This window comes from Centroberyx gerrardi, chromosome 2 (genome assembly GCF_048128805.1).
Source record: "Centroberyx gerrardi isolate f3 chromosome 2, fCenGer3.hap1.cur.20231027, whole genome shotgun sequence".
Taxonomy (NCBI): domain Eukaryota; kingdom Metazoa; phylum Chordata; class Actinopteri; order Beryciformes; family Berycidae; genus Centroberyx; species Centroberyx gerrardi.
The window spans coordinates 32,992,492-33,009,991 of NC_135998.1; the positions used below are offsets into that span (position 1 = coordinate 32,992,492).

The following is a 17,500-nucleotide window of genomic DNA, read 5'->3' on the forward strand; positions in this document are numbered from 1 at the left end:
CTAACAACGTTCTCTTTTTTAAAAAGAAACTCAGTAACTTTTACTCTGAGGACATTTTAAGCTATTTTTAAGCTACATTTTGAACTACTTTTTACTTTTACTTCAGTAGTACTGAGTAGAAGTACTTTCACTTCTACTTAGGTAAAATATCAGCAAAGTAACAATACCTCTACTTGATAAGGATGTATTAGTACTCTTTCCACCCCTGATTTGAACCCCTTTGAGCAGTTGGTCAAGTGTTCAAATGTAATAATAGTGTGTGTGTGTGTGTGTGTGGGTGTGTGTGTGTGCGTCCCTCTCTCTGTCCCACAGACTCTACAAGGGCAGTGCAGGATACTGCAGCGCGTACCGTGGAGACGTGTGCCGCACCATCCTGCGAGACGATTCGCTGGTTTTCTTTAACTCCTCCCTCTCGGACCCTGAGGACATGCAGGAGTTCCTGGTTCAGAGCTGGTGGGCGGAGCTCGACGGACTGAGCATGCTCTGTAGCCCCGCAGCGCGCTCGCTGCTCTGCCACCTCGCCTTCCCTGACTGCAACCCCTCGGGGTTAGGACCTGCACCCAAACCTGTCTGCAGGTAGCGTTTCTGTTCGCTACTAAACTAGAACTGAGTAAAACACAAAATAATAGAATAGAATAGAATAGAACTGAATCAAATAGATAGAAAAAAAGAAAGAAAAAAGATAGAAAAATAGACAGACAGTATAAGTGAACAAAACTAGAATCATGTCGGACCTCGACTTTAACCCAATCCTGTTTGTGGATAGTCCATAAGTTGATCAATAGTTAAGCAATACATGTCTCCTCTGTTCACTTTGTTGTTGCTGGATGGATGGATGGATGGATGAATGAATGAGTAAATGAATGAATGAAATACTATGTTTATAAATTAATGAAGGAATTGAAGAGTTAATACATGTCACAAAATAAAGAGTGAATAAATGAGCAAATGAATGAATGAGTGAATAAATAAACAAACAAATGAACAAATGAATGAATGAATGAGGAAACAAATGAATGAATGAATGGATGAGGAAACAAAGGAAGGAACAGACAGATGAATGGATGGCTGATCATGGTCTCTGTGTGAAACAGAGAGCACTGTCTGGCAGTGAAGGAGCTGTACTGCCATAAGGAGTGGCTGGTCCTGGAGGGCAGCAGCTCCTCTCAGCCCGGGATCTACAGCTCCGGATCCGGGTCTCGCACTCCCAGCCTGCTGCTGCCCAACTGCCAGGCCCTGCCGAGCCTCCGCACCGACCCGGACGCCTGCACACATGTTCCTTTCATAGGTAAGATGTCCCAGACTGAGGCATGCAGCCTGGAGGTGGAGCGGGACAGTTCAACACAGCCTCACAGAGTTTCGTGAAATGAGCACGAAATCTGAAACGCATCTTTATTAATAAAGATGTGTAAGTGTGCAAGTGCAAGTGCAATGTGCAAGTGTAAACAGGGTGTGACCGAGGTGAACAGTTGCTTGATAAAGTCTGTATGCATGAGTTTGAATCAAGTTGCATTTCCTCTACTATATGAAAAAAAAAAATCTGATACTTGGCTCTCTTGTTTTTAGCTTTGAAAGAGGAAACTTGGTCATTCTCACAAAAAACTGAACTAAGATCATAGGGACTAACTTGATGTTTTATTATAAACATGTTTTCCCCGCTATAAGAATCTGCTAGCTCTGTTTCTCACAGAAAAATCAGAAGTGCAGCAGCGTGTAAAGCATGAAAGCGGTTTGGAAGAAGCCAACAGAACATATTTAACTAATAGAAAAGCAGGAGTTCGCTAGGAGCCGTTACTGCTGTGTTGAAGGCCAAGATAAAGCCTGCTATAGGTCACTGGATACTGATGAGGTCATTGGGAGGGTGTGACTAGTCCCAGCCAAAATCCACAGCTGCAGGAGGTGTGTGTGTGTGTGTGTGTGTGTGTGGCGTATGTCATGCATGCATATGGTTGTGCGTGTTTGCTCTGTAATTTAATCTCATCCGTATAAATTAGACTTCCTGAGTTGAGCTATAGTGAATCAGCATAGTCCTTCAGCACGGTACATTCAGCTTTGGTTAAAAAGAGTTTTGAATCTTTACTTTTCTATATTTCAGACATCAAGAAAGATCAAGTTACAAGTAAGTACGAAAAGGGTGTATGTATGTATGAGAGTGCATGGATTTTATTTTACAATTGTGCCATCTATCCTATAGATTAATTTATCAAATAATAATGATCAAATATGATTATCTAATCCATTGTGTTTGGTATCAACAGCAACGTGTTACAATGACAGAGGCCGCTTCTACCAAGGCAGTTTAAATGTGACCCGGTCTGGGATACCATGCCAGCCATGGAGCCAACAGGTATTGTGCCGTGTGTGTGTGTGTGTGTGTGTGTGTGTGTGTGTGTGTGTGAAGGAAATAGAATGGGTATGAGAGAGAGAGAGAGAGAGAGAGAGATGATATTGTACACTAGTGATGCGCGGGTCAGGTTTTTTCCAACCCACGACCGCCCGATCCGACACATATCTGAACCCGCCCGACCCATTTTCATACAAAACAATGACCCGAACCGATCCGCAACCCAAAAAAAAAAAACAACATTCAGGAGGCCAGGTAATTTTCCAAAGACTCGTGTAACTAAGGTAATACTCAATGCTGCACTGTGCAGTGTGCGCAGAATATAATGTAACCTATGGATGGCAGGATAAACCAGCTGGAGAGTTTATTCCGTTAATTAAATGTAAAACAATTTAGTCTAGAATTACACTGTGTGTGTATTGTGTGTGTAGCCCATTTGACCCGCACCCGCCCGACCCGTCCTCAATATCATCCTCAGTCGACCCTAACCCGCCCCACCCGCGGATAAACCTGCGGGACCCGCGGGTTTCGGATTGACCCACGCATCACTATTGTACACACACACCATCTAACACCTGACAAGCCAGTAAACTTTTGTCTATGATGGATCTATGTGTCACAGCAATCCTTGACTGACTAGATGAACTGAAGTCCATTCGCTTTCTACAGCCAGAGAAATGTTAAAGGTCCAATATTCAGTTTTCATAAAATTGTTTTCAAAAATTCTATGGCCTAGAATAAGAAACATACAAAACTAAGAACATTTGTGATGTGCAGTTTCACTCTAGTTGACTGGAGTTAGTCTGCCTGTAAAAAAGGATGAATGTTTGGGCTGGGCTGTAGGAACAGCACCATACATCGCCCTGATGTTTGACATATTACCATTGATTTAATGCTAACCCTTTTGAAGTGAGCATACCTGGAGGCGTGGCACACACCAGAACAGCCCAGCTCAGTCACTATAGGGACACCTAGTCATGTTGAAAATGCAATAACTTTAGATTTAACCACTCAAATTCAAATTTTAGCAATGTCTTCATTAAACGTCTGATCAAACATGTATATTAATAGAGGAACATCAGAATCCCTATAGTAGAGCCCCTTTAATGCTTATGTTGACCATATTTGTCTAACCTCCACCTTTGTTTTCGCTGTTCATCCCTCTCATTGCTGCAACACAGACTCTGCAATCACTTAGTTCAGATCCATGGCTAAACAGAAGGGTGTATTCTAGCTGTGAGCTGGCAACTAACGGGTGGCTGGCATTATATCAGCGGTGGCCACCAACGCTGCCATTGAGCAACACGCTCAACCCCAAACTGTTCCAGGGAAGCTGCACTGAGGCCGATTGTACTGTTCCCACTCTGCAGACATGCACACGGTGTCTGCCGGGGGAAAACACATCTCACATCTCCAAAACAGCAACTGTTCAGGAAGTAAGAAACAGAGCTTTGTTTTCAGATTGACCACCATGTGTTTTTGAGTTCAATTCAATCAGGTTTGAAAGAGTTTCATAAGCACAACTCAACCCATAGAGGAGCATGTGAAGTTAAAGTGATGTTGAGCTTCGGTAGTATCTTGGGTTGTGTCTCTTCCTCCATGATAAAACCCCCAAAATCAGTGATTCTGTTGCTCTGGTAGAGGAGATTGGAGAATTATGTTTTTTTTCTCTCTCCATTCACTGCCATTATATGGAGGAACAGTCTGAAAATCACACTTCTAGCACGTAAACGAATGCGAACAAAGCAGATTCTGACAATAGATAAACAAACTAGTCATACTGCTGAATTGTTTTTCAGTGAATCGCTTTCTTTATGTTTATTAAATCTTTCAGTTTGAACAAGTGGAACACCGAAATCCGGTCAGAGGAAACTTATGCCGATGGAAAGAAGAAAACAGAACGATTATCAATAATTGTAGATAGGAGAAAAAATGTGGGAAGCACTGGAGCAACCGGTAACAGATAATCGTCGATTTTGGGGTTATATCACAAGACACTACCAAAGTTCAGCATCACTTTAAAACATGAACATCACCAAACTGCAGTCCGGTGTCTGTCTATTTAGGAAGGAAATGCAGGAAAAGACAGATTCCAGCTGCCTTGTGTCTATATTTCATGAGCATCATGTCATAGTGTTTCTCAGGAGAGTTGAACCAAGATGGCGGCCAACAGCTCAGTAGTCTTGTTTTCTCATCTTTAAGCCGCTGGTGAAAGGAGGGAGGCTGGGATTTGTTTCAGTTTGTGTGTGGAGGTCCAGTTATCAAATGTTCCCGTCCTGTTACAGATTAGCAAAATACCCCCTCTCTCTCTCTCTCACACACACACACACACACACACAATGAAGATTAATTAATAAAGGGAATAAAAAACAAAAAAAACACATGCACACACCTCTAATTTCACCAAAAGCTCCCAGCCCTCTGGTTACACACACACACACACACACCTACACACACACACACACACACACACACAGGAGAGCAGCAAGAGTTCAACCTAACAGACCCTCTCACTGAGCAAAGCCGTAAAAACATAAAGGGGCTTTTGGGCCACAGGGAGTGTGTGCATGTGTGTGTGTGTTATGTGTGTGTGTGTGTGTGTGTGTGTGTGTGTGTGTGTGCCAGGTCAGCAGAGAGGGAGGGGCTCATCGTGTCACATCCTGCCTCTGGAAGCAATTAGTCTTCACACGCATATGCTGCACAGACTCAATCACCAATACACACACACACACACACACTCTAACGCGTCACACTCTCTCTCGCTCACACACACACACACATACGTGAAAGTGGGAGAACATTTGCTCTCTAATGTGATTCACAAATATTAGTACATTCTTTCTCTCTCTCTTTCTCTCTCTTTTCTCTCCACATGATGTTGGCTTCAACATCCAGTTCACAAATAAATGGTTTTTCCTCACTCACACACACGGAAAACCACAAAAAATGCTGCACAAAAATATATACAAACGTACAGCTAACACAGTCTCACGCGCGCGCGCACACACACACACACACGCACACACACACACACACAACCCATCAGCTTAATGGCTTTCTGTGTCTCCTTCAACAAACATCATCTCCAATCTGAAAACACATGACATGATTTACTGTCTCTTTCCTACTGGTGGACATTGACCAGAGATGTGTGTGTGTGTGTGTGTGTGTGTGTGTGTGTGTGTGTGTTTGTGTGTGTATGAGTATTTGTCAGGATCACACTAAGACAAAAGGCGGTCAAGGCCAGGACCAAGACAAAAATGAATCCAGTCTTTTAGAGATTAGAATGATGCACAAATATTTAATATATGATATAAAATGGCATTTATTTTGAATATCTGAATATCTGTCCATAGTCTTCCACTGGACCACTGCAATTTTAAAGTAAATTGAAAATAACGAAAAGCAACATAGGAACTTAATACCCAAGATCATGGTAGTGCCTATAAATGCATTCAATGATAAATGACGTCTTCATCTTTTTAGCTCATTCTAACTCTCATGCCGTACAATTATTGGGCAATTTATGCCAGAAAAATGACCAAAGAAATAATTGTATTGTATTTTATATCAAAATCTCATTTACTTTTAATTCCTGGAAGATGGAAAATCTTTAGCGGTGACATCATCATGTACCAGGAGGTGACAATAAACTTCCAACCTATAAAACACAGATTTTTGAACAGTCCCGCCTCTCCGCTCCTCCCATCAAATAAACCTGCCTTTCTCTCCCTAACTGATCTCCCATTGGTTCACATTATGAAATGATCCCTCCCTGCGTTATGTCCCGCCCCCAACATCCTGTTTCAACAGGAAACGCATCACAGAAAGGAAGCAAGATGCTCTCAAAATGCCGTTTGATTGTGACTTTAAAATTCGACGTTTTTCAGCTCTTTCAAACACGTTAAAAAGAAAAAAACAATCCTTCCATTCCTCCTGTTCAGCTGCACGGGGCGAACCGATCCCTCCACTCTCTACAAAAGATTCGTTCAAATTGTCAGACTCACATGTCACCAACTCCAGTAACAGTTTCCAGGTGGCAGCGGATTCGTATGAAAGCCAGGATTTAAAAAGCGTTGACTCAAAGTTACTGAGGAGAAATAATGACATCAGGTGGTGAGAATGTGGAGAATGTGAAACAGAAAACCCGGGCTGGTCAGAATCATTCTCATTATAGAAAAGTCATTTAACAAATATCCCCCTCAATTCATACATCTTCATTTAAAATAGGCTTTGGAGTGTGAGTGTGTGTGTGTGTGTGTGTGTGTGTAAGTGTGTGTGTCTGCCTCTGTGTGTTCGGGAGCATCTGTGTTTATTTTCATCCATGACTTCATGATGTGACATAATCCATGTGTGAGAAAGAAAGTGAGAAAAAGAGAGTTGGAAATAGAGAAATATATACGTGTGAATCAATGATGAGTGTTTATGTATTTCCCTCTGTGTGTGTGTGTGTGTGTGTGTGGTTGTGTGTGCACCTCTAGTCTACATTAGGCTTTAGCTGTAGAAACCTTTATCATTTTTTTAAGGTGTTCCTACCTTAAAAATGAACTAGCAACATCTCAGTTTAGAATCTGTTTCTAATCTGTTTGTTCCCCTTAATCTACGATTCATGATTGATTTGATTGATTGATTGACTGATTTGATGATTGAGTGGATTTAACAGGTGAAATGAATTACTGATCATAACTTTCACCTGGATCCACCTCAGTCAGTCAGTATCACGGAAGGAGCAGCTGTTCCTAATATTTTTTGTAGTAGTTTTCATAAAATCCAAGTCCAAAGTCTTTCAGCTTCAGTGCATCTTAGAGCTGATGTTAACCAAACGTTTTTATAGCGAATATAAAATATTCTGTGCATATGAGTCCTGTAGGAAATGAACACAAAACCCTAATGTTCCACACACCGTACCATTACCCCTCCAGAGCCACTGAGGAATGCTGGGAAATCCCATTTAGTCGTGTTCAGCACACACTTCCACACACTTCCACATGCTGCACTGAGTCACAGAGGAGCATACTGAAACCAAAGTCATGTTCTACAGCGCACTAATAACCAATTAAACATATTTATATGCATGAGGTAGTCTGAATGTACTTTTACGAATGCGTCACAAAGCAGGTGTCTGTCCCAAATCTATTGTGAATTTTAAATGTGGGACTGTAGAGACTCTTTGGCAAACTAAAGGTCAGGAGGCTTTGGTTGCCGATTTCTGACGATGACTGCAACTGTAAAATAAGCTAAAAATCCTGGATTGCAAACGTTACAGGCAATAATCAATGCAAGGATCAATGCCACATGTGCTGAGAAAAAAAATCCCTGCCTCCTTAGAATAATCACATATGCAGAGGTGGGAAGTAACAAAGTAAAAATACTAGGTACTTTACTACCTACGTACTAGGTAACTAAGTATTTTACTCTTTCACTTAAGACTTTTTACTTTTCCTCACTGCATTTCTAAAGAACAATCTATACTTTCTTCTCACTACATTTTCAAAACAGACTCGTTACTCTCAGGGATATGATGGTGAAGTGGTACATAAGGTGGTGGGAGCATTTATCCTGAGTGTGTACATTTTCACTCTGGGTAGAAGCCCTGACAGGAATCAAACCCCAAACTGCATGGGAAATAATGAGAAACAGCACCGCACTCCTCCCAGGGAGTTATGGGCTCTTTTTTTTTTGTTAAACACATCAAAGTTTTCATCAGGACTTCACATACCAGCTATGAGTCACTTAATACCACATGTATTGACTTCACATCATATGTATGTATAAGAGTAGTGCCCCCCCGACACACACACACACACACACCTTCTAGCCCCCAGTTTTTTTTCCTCCACCTCCATCAGTGTTTGCTGATGTTGCTTGTTCCCTATTCTTCCTGCTATTTGTCTGCTAATGTTAGCTGTATGTTTAGTCATAATAAAACATGAATTTGCATATACAAATGCAAAACCCTTTGTGTTGGAGTACAATAGGTTGTATTTTACTTACATCTTGTAACAACTGATGATGTAATAGCTGCCAGATAATGTTATAACTTGTAACTTGTAACTTCTAAATGTAATGAAATGTTTCCTGTATAATAATATAATAAATTACATCACTTTCTTACATTAACCGGCGATTATTACTTCAAATATTACATCATGTCACACCACTTATTAGGCAATAAAAGCAGGTTAATGTAATATGGTGATGTTATTACATTATCCAGCAATTCAGGGACGTTTTATTACTTTTTGACAAGTTATTACTTTATCAGTTGCTACACATCTCAAAAGAGAACCAGATGAATTTTGATCTGCTGAGTCATCTGTGGCTTTTGACCAATGCAAAATCAGTGCTTTTAATCTAAAATGTAGTTTTCTTGATATTATGTGATGACTGTAGCTCTGTTTTAGTCAGGAAAATGCCAGATGTTGACAGTTTCCATCATTAAAACTATGCCATGAATGGCTGTGAAACATCAACTCAACTGTAGGTTATATGCTGGGGAAGAAAAATATGCAAATCTCTGGGTGTCCTGCAGGCTCAGGACACCAGGCAGATGCAATGTACTGATGATGTAGTGAGCTAAATCAGACTCAAGACCTCTGCTGCCCCAGTGGAGCCATGCTTAGGTCTAATATATTCCCCCGGATAAAACCTATGGTATGATATAGGAAGCCTTGATATTCATCCAATATAATCAATACCTTCTGTTTCATGAAGAAGATTGTTTTTCCCAAGCTTTTTATATGGAACAATACTGTATATTATAAACCTGTTATAGGTTTGAACCCACAATGTTGGCATTCCTGCATCCTCTCATCAACCCTCTAAGCTGCTAAAGGACACTGAATCTTAGGTTGCATATGGTCATACACACACACACACACACACACACACACACACACACACACACACACACACACATTTTTACCCAAAGCACCTTCCAGTCCATGTCCGGCCCCAGTGGGAACTCAACCCTTACCTTGAACTTACGAGTGGCTTGCTCTACACATTCAGCTCTACTGAAGGAGCGTTTGAGTTGAACCAAACCTCCTCAGCACATAACTTCACGTCTCTTGGGATAGTTTGGACCATTGCTCTTTTGATGACTAGAACTCATGAGACATGAAGATACCAGATGTTTGATATTTGAGTTGGCAGTCAGGGGTTCAGGCATCAAACATGGGACACCGCACTATAGAACATTTTACAGCCTCTGGTTATTACAATTCACCCTTACCATAGAGTCTCCAAAAAAATGTATTTTAAACTAATTTGCAAGACCATCTCAGTTCAAGGGTTTTTTTTATGGGAAAGTCAGAAACGTCCTGCAAAGGTGAAACTTTTGAAACCAGAAAAACAAAACAAAAAAACTGCATGGCCATCTATCCTTCACCAATTCCAATTTTATGATGATCTTCACATGCTCTTACGGTGTTTGGATACATAATTGCATGAGCATACACACACATACCCCGAAGATGGCACGAACCTCTTGCTAGAGCTCCATAGGAGTGATGGAATTGTCCAAATATTAAGGTAATACTTCACTGATCCCCTAGGGAAACTCTAGTTTTGCTTGTCCCCCTCCAGAGCAGAGGGCCAGCAACAGGATAATGGGGTTCGGTGTCTTGCTCACAGGGGGGTTTGACTCGGGCCGCTCCAGCTGAAACATGGTGTCTGTTCTCACTTCACTGCCCTGCCGCCCCGCTCTGTGTAATCTGTGTATGGAACTGTGGAACGATGTGTGAAGATACACTTCATGAAGCATATAGGAGGCTTTGATAGGCTTCCAAAATCATCACCTCCCTTCATCTCCCTCTCCCTTGGGTGGCAGGAAGGCCTATAGTGGGTAGTGAGCAGTGTTGGGGTAATGTGTAAGAGTAGAATCAGAGTAGTTGTTTCTGGCACAACTTCACCTGCTTCCAAGGTGCATGGAGAAGGGAAAAAGCTCTAAAAAGGTCAAACCTCCAGCAACACTTGTAGTATAAAGAACAACTTTATTGTTGGACCAACGCGTTTCGGCTTGTGGCCTTCATCAGAGTCATCATGAAACACATTACAAACAACATTTAAATAGGGTAACAGAAAAAAATTCAAAAAGGTAAAAAAATAATAAAAGACAGCCAATCATATACATCCACACACATATCAGCCAATGGGGTACCTACAGAGATGGGTTGGGTATGGTCATGTGGCTTCAGGCTAATCGTAGTCCCAGACTGGCAGAGAGGCAAGGGGAGTGTCCAATAAGGGGCATGGGTGACATCATATTGGGTCATAAATGTCTAACATCTAATGTGTAAGAGTACTCAGATGTTTTTTTTTTTTTTGTGGTAACGAGTAACTTACACATTAGTTTTGCAAGTTATGTAAACAGTTATTAGTTACGTTCTCAGACTTGCAGTTCTTTTATTTTCCTTTCAAATTGTTACATTTTAGTTTTACAGCACGTTGTTACTTTGTTGCAGAAGTGCTAGATCAAAGTCTTCTTCTCCCTGTTCTTCTTCTTCTTCTTCATGTTTTTCTTCTTCTTATTGTTGCTGTTCTGTCTTGTCCCTATAGGTTCCCCACCAGCACCGCCTGTCTGTGGACGTGGTTCCAGAGCTGAAGAACTCGGAGAACCACTGTAGGAACCCAGGAGGAACCAGCGACAAGCCCTGGTGTTACACCTCAAACCCCAACATACGCTGGGAGTACTGCTCTGTGCCCCAGTGTGGGGAGACAGGTATCTTCCTTTCCTTACTCCCTTCGGTTCCTTGCTTCCTCGTTCACCTGTTCCTCGCTCCTGACTTCCTCTCCTCCCCTTACTCTCACCAGCGGAGGAAACTTTTTGTCCTCTGGTCACTGTGGCTGCCTGGTACATTTCAAAATTAACCTGCAACTGTCACTATTTTACCAGCCAGATAGATTTTTAGAGTAGAACGTGCACATGATTTGGTTTGTTGCCTGCCAATGTGGCTGGTGTAGTAGACTAACTGATACTGAAATATCAGTCTACTTAGACTGATATTTTTGCTCTTTTTCTACTCTGCTTTTGATGTAAGATTTAATGCACTTCCTATTGGGGTGCAATATTTACCATATTTTTCCATTATACCAATAAATTCAATTGCTTCACTATAGAGCTACTTATGTCTTGCTTGCCAATGGATACTCCAACAAAAACAGCTCCAAAAGTGCCTAAAACATATATATATATATATATATATATATATATATATATATATATATATTCCCCATACTGCTCACTCATACAGTTTTGATACTACCTTGGCCATTACTTACTCTTTGCTGGCCAGCTGCATCTGCCGCTGTGTAAATGAATACAAAATATACAGATAAACAGAACATTAAATAGCCTCATTACAGAGTGAGCGCCAATATGTTGACAGAGATGTTGATGCTTTTAGGGTCAATTTTTTGACCAGTAGCCACTGGCCTGTTAGAATCGTTCGGTTTGACGGAAAATGAATGAAAAATAGGGTTAAAGTTAGTTAAGGTTGTGCTTTAACTTTTGATTCTCCTGAGTGGAGACTCATTGTCTTCAGTAGTAGACATTCAATGCCCGGTGTCTTTCTAGATTACAGTTGATAGTAGCACACTCACAGCACCCCGATCTTAGCTTTGTCTCTGTGTGTCTTTCAGTCGTGCAGCCGGAGTCGTCGTTCCCCCATCAGACTCCTCGCCTCCCTCCCGTGGCGGTGGCGGTGTCTCCGGCCTACTCCATGTCCGTCATCATCATCCTCCTCACTGCAGTCGCCACCGCAGGCTTCCTCACCATCATCATCCTCGCCTGCCGGCGACAGAGGAAGCAGTGGAGGAGCAGGAAGAGGTGAAAGAGAAATGAAACACCTGTGCACTCTATCTATCTATCTATCTATCTATCCATCCATCTTCCATCATTTCTTCTTGTCCCTCTCTTTCACTTCCACTGACATGCAACCACTCTATCTTGCACTACTTGCACAGGAATAGTATTTGGTGGGGAAATCATGTAATTAATGAATTACCCTCTAAACCTTGGGATAACATGGGATAACATAATTAGCTGAAATTGCCAGTGTCCCAGATACAATGGTATAAGGTGAAGATTTTACAATGTGTCACTTTCTTATTTAGCAAAGCAAACACTGAAGTTTGCACCGAAAATACATTCAAAACCTTCCTCTGTAGATTCCACTACTGCCTCCATTTTTCATGACAAGAGGAAGATAAAAATCATGAATGTAGAAGAAGAGAGAGAAAAAAATGTCATGCCCAAAACAAATTACAGCTGAAATTATTGAGAGTTTGGTTCGCATAGGTGGACCTCTGTGTTTACCAAAATAGGTATAATTTGCACTGGAATTTATACTTTACAAATTACAGACACTGCAGATTTGTACAGACGATCTCCACAATTATTAAACTTCACGTCCCCAGGTGATATGAGTCCCCTGTGAATTGGACTTATTTCTCCCCCTTCCTCTTTGGCTCCTCACTCCTCCTTTCTCCCCCCAGAGCGATGGAGACCCCGACACTGACTGCTCTTCCTTCGGAGCTCCTGCTGGATCGACTTCACCCCAACCCCATGTACCAGCGGGTCCCGCTGCTGCTCAACTCGAAGCTGCTGGCCCTGGAGTATCCCCGAAATAACATCCAATACGTCAGAGACATCGGAGAGGGAGCGTTCGGACGGGTTTTCCAAGCCAGGTGAGAGGGAGGGATGAAACAAAGGGAGAGAGGGAGGAGGGGAGAGAACGATATAAGACAAATGGAGGCAGTTATACAAACCTTTTTTACGAGGCAGAGCTGCTCTGGAGGTAGAAATAATGTTTACGTAACATTAGACTGAAGCACAGTGAAAAAGGAAAGAGGTAAGAGAGAAGGAAGCTAATATTATGAAGCCTAGAGCTCCGCTACTAACTGAAAAACAATGCAAAAAACAATTCAATCTAGGTTAGCTAGTTGGCCTAGCTGACATTTCAACACAAACAAGTTAAACTAGCCATACTAGCCTATAGTTTCTATAAGTCAAGTCACGTTTTATTAATCTATAGCCCAATATCGCACAGCAAGCCTCAAAGGGCTTCACAAAACAAAAGGTAAAAGCAGTTGTCATGCAGACTGTTAAATACAAACAAATACAATAAAATGCACACTCAGTAAGAAAATTTTTAACAATAAAATGTAATTAAAGCTACAATAAAAAGTAGATTGAAAAGATATGTATGCTGAGCTTCCAAGATCATGACTGCCATTATCATGAATGAATGAAAGAAGTCATTGCCATTTTTATTTTTAATTTATATTTTGGCCAGAGCTCCCTCCAGTTATAGTTATATACACAAGTTATATATATATAACTTGTGCTTTAAAAAACGGTGGTTCTTTGGCTCCGCCCACAGAGGTTTACCTCGACCAATAAGATTTTCTCTTATTTCTGCCTTGAGAATTGTTTGTAAAGCTAAAACTCCAATCTGCAAGACAATATGCAGAATAGTAGAGGCTGGAGAGAAGGAGAGGGAGCAGAAGAAATGTCTGGAAAATGGAAAAAAAATAGAATGACAAGGATGGAGCTTATCCCCAACACAACATGAATCATACTGGATACCAGAAACAGAGGAATGGAGTAGGAGAAGAGGGAATGAGGAAGAAAGCAGAGGCAGAGAGGGGAAAAAGGGAAAGAGGGAGGGAGAAGGGATAGAGAGAAGAAATGAGAGAGAGAGATAATTTAATTGAATTGAATTGAGAGAGAGAGAGAGAGAGGGAAGGAAAGGTTGAAAAGTTGATGAGCTTTCCCTCCCAAATCGGAGAGGGGCGGGAGGGAAAGGAGGGAGATTCGCTTTCAATATTATATTACTCAGACTAATATTTAATATCGCCCCGTCATCATCATAATCACCGCCAGGAGGTAAATAGCCACATGACGGTGCAGATATTTTTCAGAGAGAGAGAACAAGAGACAGAGAGAGAGAGAGAGAGAGAGAAACTCATCCTCATGGCCAAAGGATAGAGTAGCTAAACGAGGCCGCTGCTGCGTCATTCACAGTCACAAGGAGAGCTGCTGCAGGTGTCACATCGCTCCTCACCGACCCGCTCACACCTCGGACTAATCCCTGTGATCAGACTAAATACCAGACCTGGCTCACACAGTAGTTACCGTATTTCCTCTAATATTGGCCCGGGCCTTTATTTACCTCAACTGCAGAGGGTACCAGGCCTTTATTGGAAGCAGGCTTATATTAGAGACAGGCCTTTATTTCTAATTCCCTCTGTTTGATAAGTATATTTGCTCATATTTTAATACGAAGCCTCCTTGTTTTCTGATCTGCTTCTGTTGGGGTTCGTTAGGTAGCCGTTTTTTTTGTTACTGCAATGCATTATGATAATTACGGTAATCGACGACGGCATGCTTCAGAGACTTCCGCCGGCCGAGCGGGCTAACTTCCGGTTAGCCCTCTGCTAACTTGAATGGGGATAGAGCTACTGCCATCTTGTGGCACTTGTACGTTACTACAAACTACAGTTACATTATATAACAGGCACCAGGAGTTTACCGGTATCCACCGTTGTTTTTTCCTTTGTTTTTTTCCCCGGCCTGTATTTGAGGCCGGCCTTTATTTGTTCGTGTCGACCACGGCCCCGGCCATTATCGGAGACCCGGCTTTTAATTACAGGCCACTATTAGAGGAAATACGGTACACATTTTTAGTAGGAGTCACACAGATTTCATTTCCAAAACGTCATGAATCTATTTTAAAGGGTACTATGTGTCATTTCTGGTCCAGTGCTGGCCTCTATCGTTCAGCGCTGTCATGACACAACCCGGTCTCACGGCAGTTCGTGAAATAGTCACGAAATTTAATCTATTGATTTGTGTACATGGACACGATTTTCCCATTTTTTTCGTGACACTCAGAATGACTTTCAAACGAATGTATTTCAATTGGAAGTATCTTTCGTGCCTGCAGCACGTTTTTTTTTTCTGGCAGTCGGGACTCAGGAAGTAGTGTGACATTGAAATAAAACGGTGGTCAGTAAGGGCGTTGTGGTCGGGTGGTGGATGGGCGTATATGTTTGCTGTTCGATGCCGACGACCGGGGTTCGATTCCCAGCGTGTTCAAAGTACATTTCAACCGTAAGCCACATTTAAATTTTTAACGAACGTTTTTCTAATTTAACCATGACCAAACCATTTCTCTAACCTTAACCAAGTTGTTTTAGTTGCCTAACCATAACCGTAACACAAGTTGTTTTATTTAACCTAAACTTACGTTTTCAAAATCGTGGTGGAGGAACGTAATTCAGGTTGTGGTGGAGGCAAGTTTTTTAGGTCGTGTTCATTTCACGAAAAAAAAGGTCGTTTTTAAGTCGTTATGAGTGTCACGAAAAAAATTGCAAAATCGTGTCCATGTACACGAATCAATAGATTTAATTTTCGTGACCATTTCACGAACTGTCGTGAGACCGTGTTGCCATGACAACAACACTCTGCCCTCCGGAGAGCGAGACCATCATCAGCATGGTGGGCAGGTTGGACTGTTTCACAATCAACAACAAGGAACGTTCTGTCATGTTTTACCAAACTAACTTTTTTTTTTGTTTTGTTCGACGGGCGCTTGCTGTGAAGATCGAAGATAAGGAGTCGCTATTTTGTGTGTGAAGTAACACCACTTCCCCCTTCAATTCAAGCTATTTGGAGGATTATATACATGCCGAATTTACCAGAACACCCTACAGATTAGTAATAAAGTCTCAAATAATATTTTCCGTTGTGTGTTTTTTGCCGATAAGTAAGGCAAAAACAAATTGCCAGATTTTTGAACGGACCTTGGCGTGGTAGGAGGGCCTTCAGCTCTCGGCTCCTGTGTTTCTGAATGCAGAAATCTCTGCAGAGTGCACCGGCTGTTCATTTTGTTTCTCACTATCATTCAGGAACCTCTGCTGATATTTGCTAGTCATATTATGTTTCAGTAAAGCAGAAATATTACACATTTAACCTTTAAAAATTTTACACTGAATGGAATATGTATAAGTATCCACGTCAAAAGACAGTGGGAAGAAAAGAGCTTCCAAAGTGGCACAAAAATAATCAAAATAGCGCAAAACAGCGCATAATGAGCAGGTGAACATATATTGGCTGTGAACATGGAGAATCTGCAACGCGTTTCGAGCTCAGTGCTCTTCCTCCGGTAGCCATGAGGAAGAGCATGTAAAGAATCATTACATACAAATCTATTCAAGTACATAAATGTAGGTGTAACTATAGTATTGTATAGTATCCCATATCCCATATTTACTAGCCTTTAAAGTGGTCATCCTCAAGTTCTTTGATTTTTCATTATGGCAAAATCTTTGTTGCTCAGCCTCATTTCTGTGGTGTTTCTGCACTGCAGCTCCCAGAGATCACCTGTCAATCAAACAGTGTGGGCGGAGCAGTGTGGGAGCAGTGTGGGCGGAGCTTGGATTTTTCTGTTGATGCAGTTTGAGTTTCTCTTTTCTTAGGCTGAATCATTGTTGTGATATATTAATCTAAAAATGGACATTTGCTTATGTGAAAAAGTTGGGGATTGTCACTTTAAAGTTTAGTACCACTGAAAAAGTCAAATGAAACGACACTTTCTTGAATTATCAAACCCCAATGGCAGATTTTTTCACTTATTTTAAGAGAATTATGCTTTTTAAGACTCAATAATAGACTAAATGAGTTGTTAAGGTGGAGATGTTTTGCAGTGTGGAGCCCTGCAGAGACAGAGCCAGCAGCAGCACAGTGCAGCAGGCAGCAGAGCTCAGTGTTAATTAGCTTTTAGCTGCAGCACCTGCAGTCTGCAGCCGTCCAGATCCTCCCGGAGACGTCCTTCTGGACAGCTGCTAATCCCTCTGCTGAAAACTGGAATGCTGCAGTATATGGACACCCCTGGGAAGATACCACACACACACACACACACACACATACCCACTTGTGCCAACAAATACAGGCACACACGTGCAAACACACACGCTTTGTTGTACGCAAATGCAACCAGGAGTACAGACACACAAGCACACAAACACACACACAACACGTGCACACGGTCATGCATGTTCACACACACATATGCACTTAGTCGTACTCACACACATACATGAATACAGATACATACACACACAAACACACACACACAGCCCTAAATAGAC

At 41.7% G+C, this 17,500-nt stretch overlaps 1 protein-coding gene across 1 annotated transcript in view; it reads left to right on the forward strand.

The window, feature by feature from the left end:
- The window catches only part of musk (muscle, skeletal, receptor tyrosine kinase), a 55,754-nt gene that overhangs the window by 31,140 nt on the left and 7,114 nt on the right, over window positions 1-17,500 (forward strand). The window contains exons 9-15 of the mRNA XM_078286249.1: window positions 313-576; window positions 1,095-1,288; window positions 2,096-2,119; window positions 2,259-2,347; window positions 10,904-11,066; window positions 11,987-12,173; window positions 12,842-13,033. Of these exons, the coding sequence (XP_078142375.1) occupies window positions 313-576; window positions 1,095-1,288; window positions 2,096-2,119; window positions 2,259-2,347; window positions 10,904-11,066; window positions 11,987-12,173; window positions 12,842-13,033 (1,113 nt within the window). The remainder of the gene's footprint in view (window positions 1-312; window positions 577-1,094; window positions 1,289-2,095; window positions 2,120-2,258; window positions 2,348-10,903; window positions 11,067-11,986; window positions 12,174-12,841; window positions 13,034-17,500) is intronic.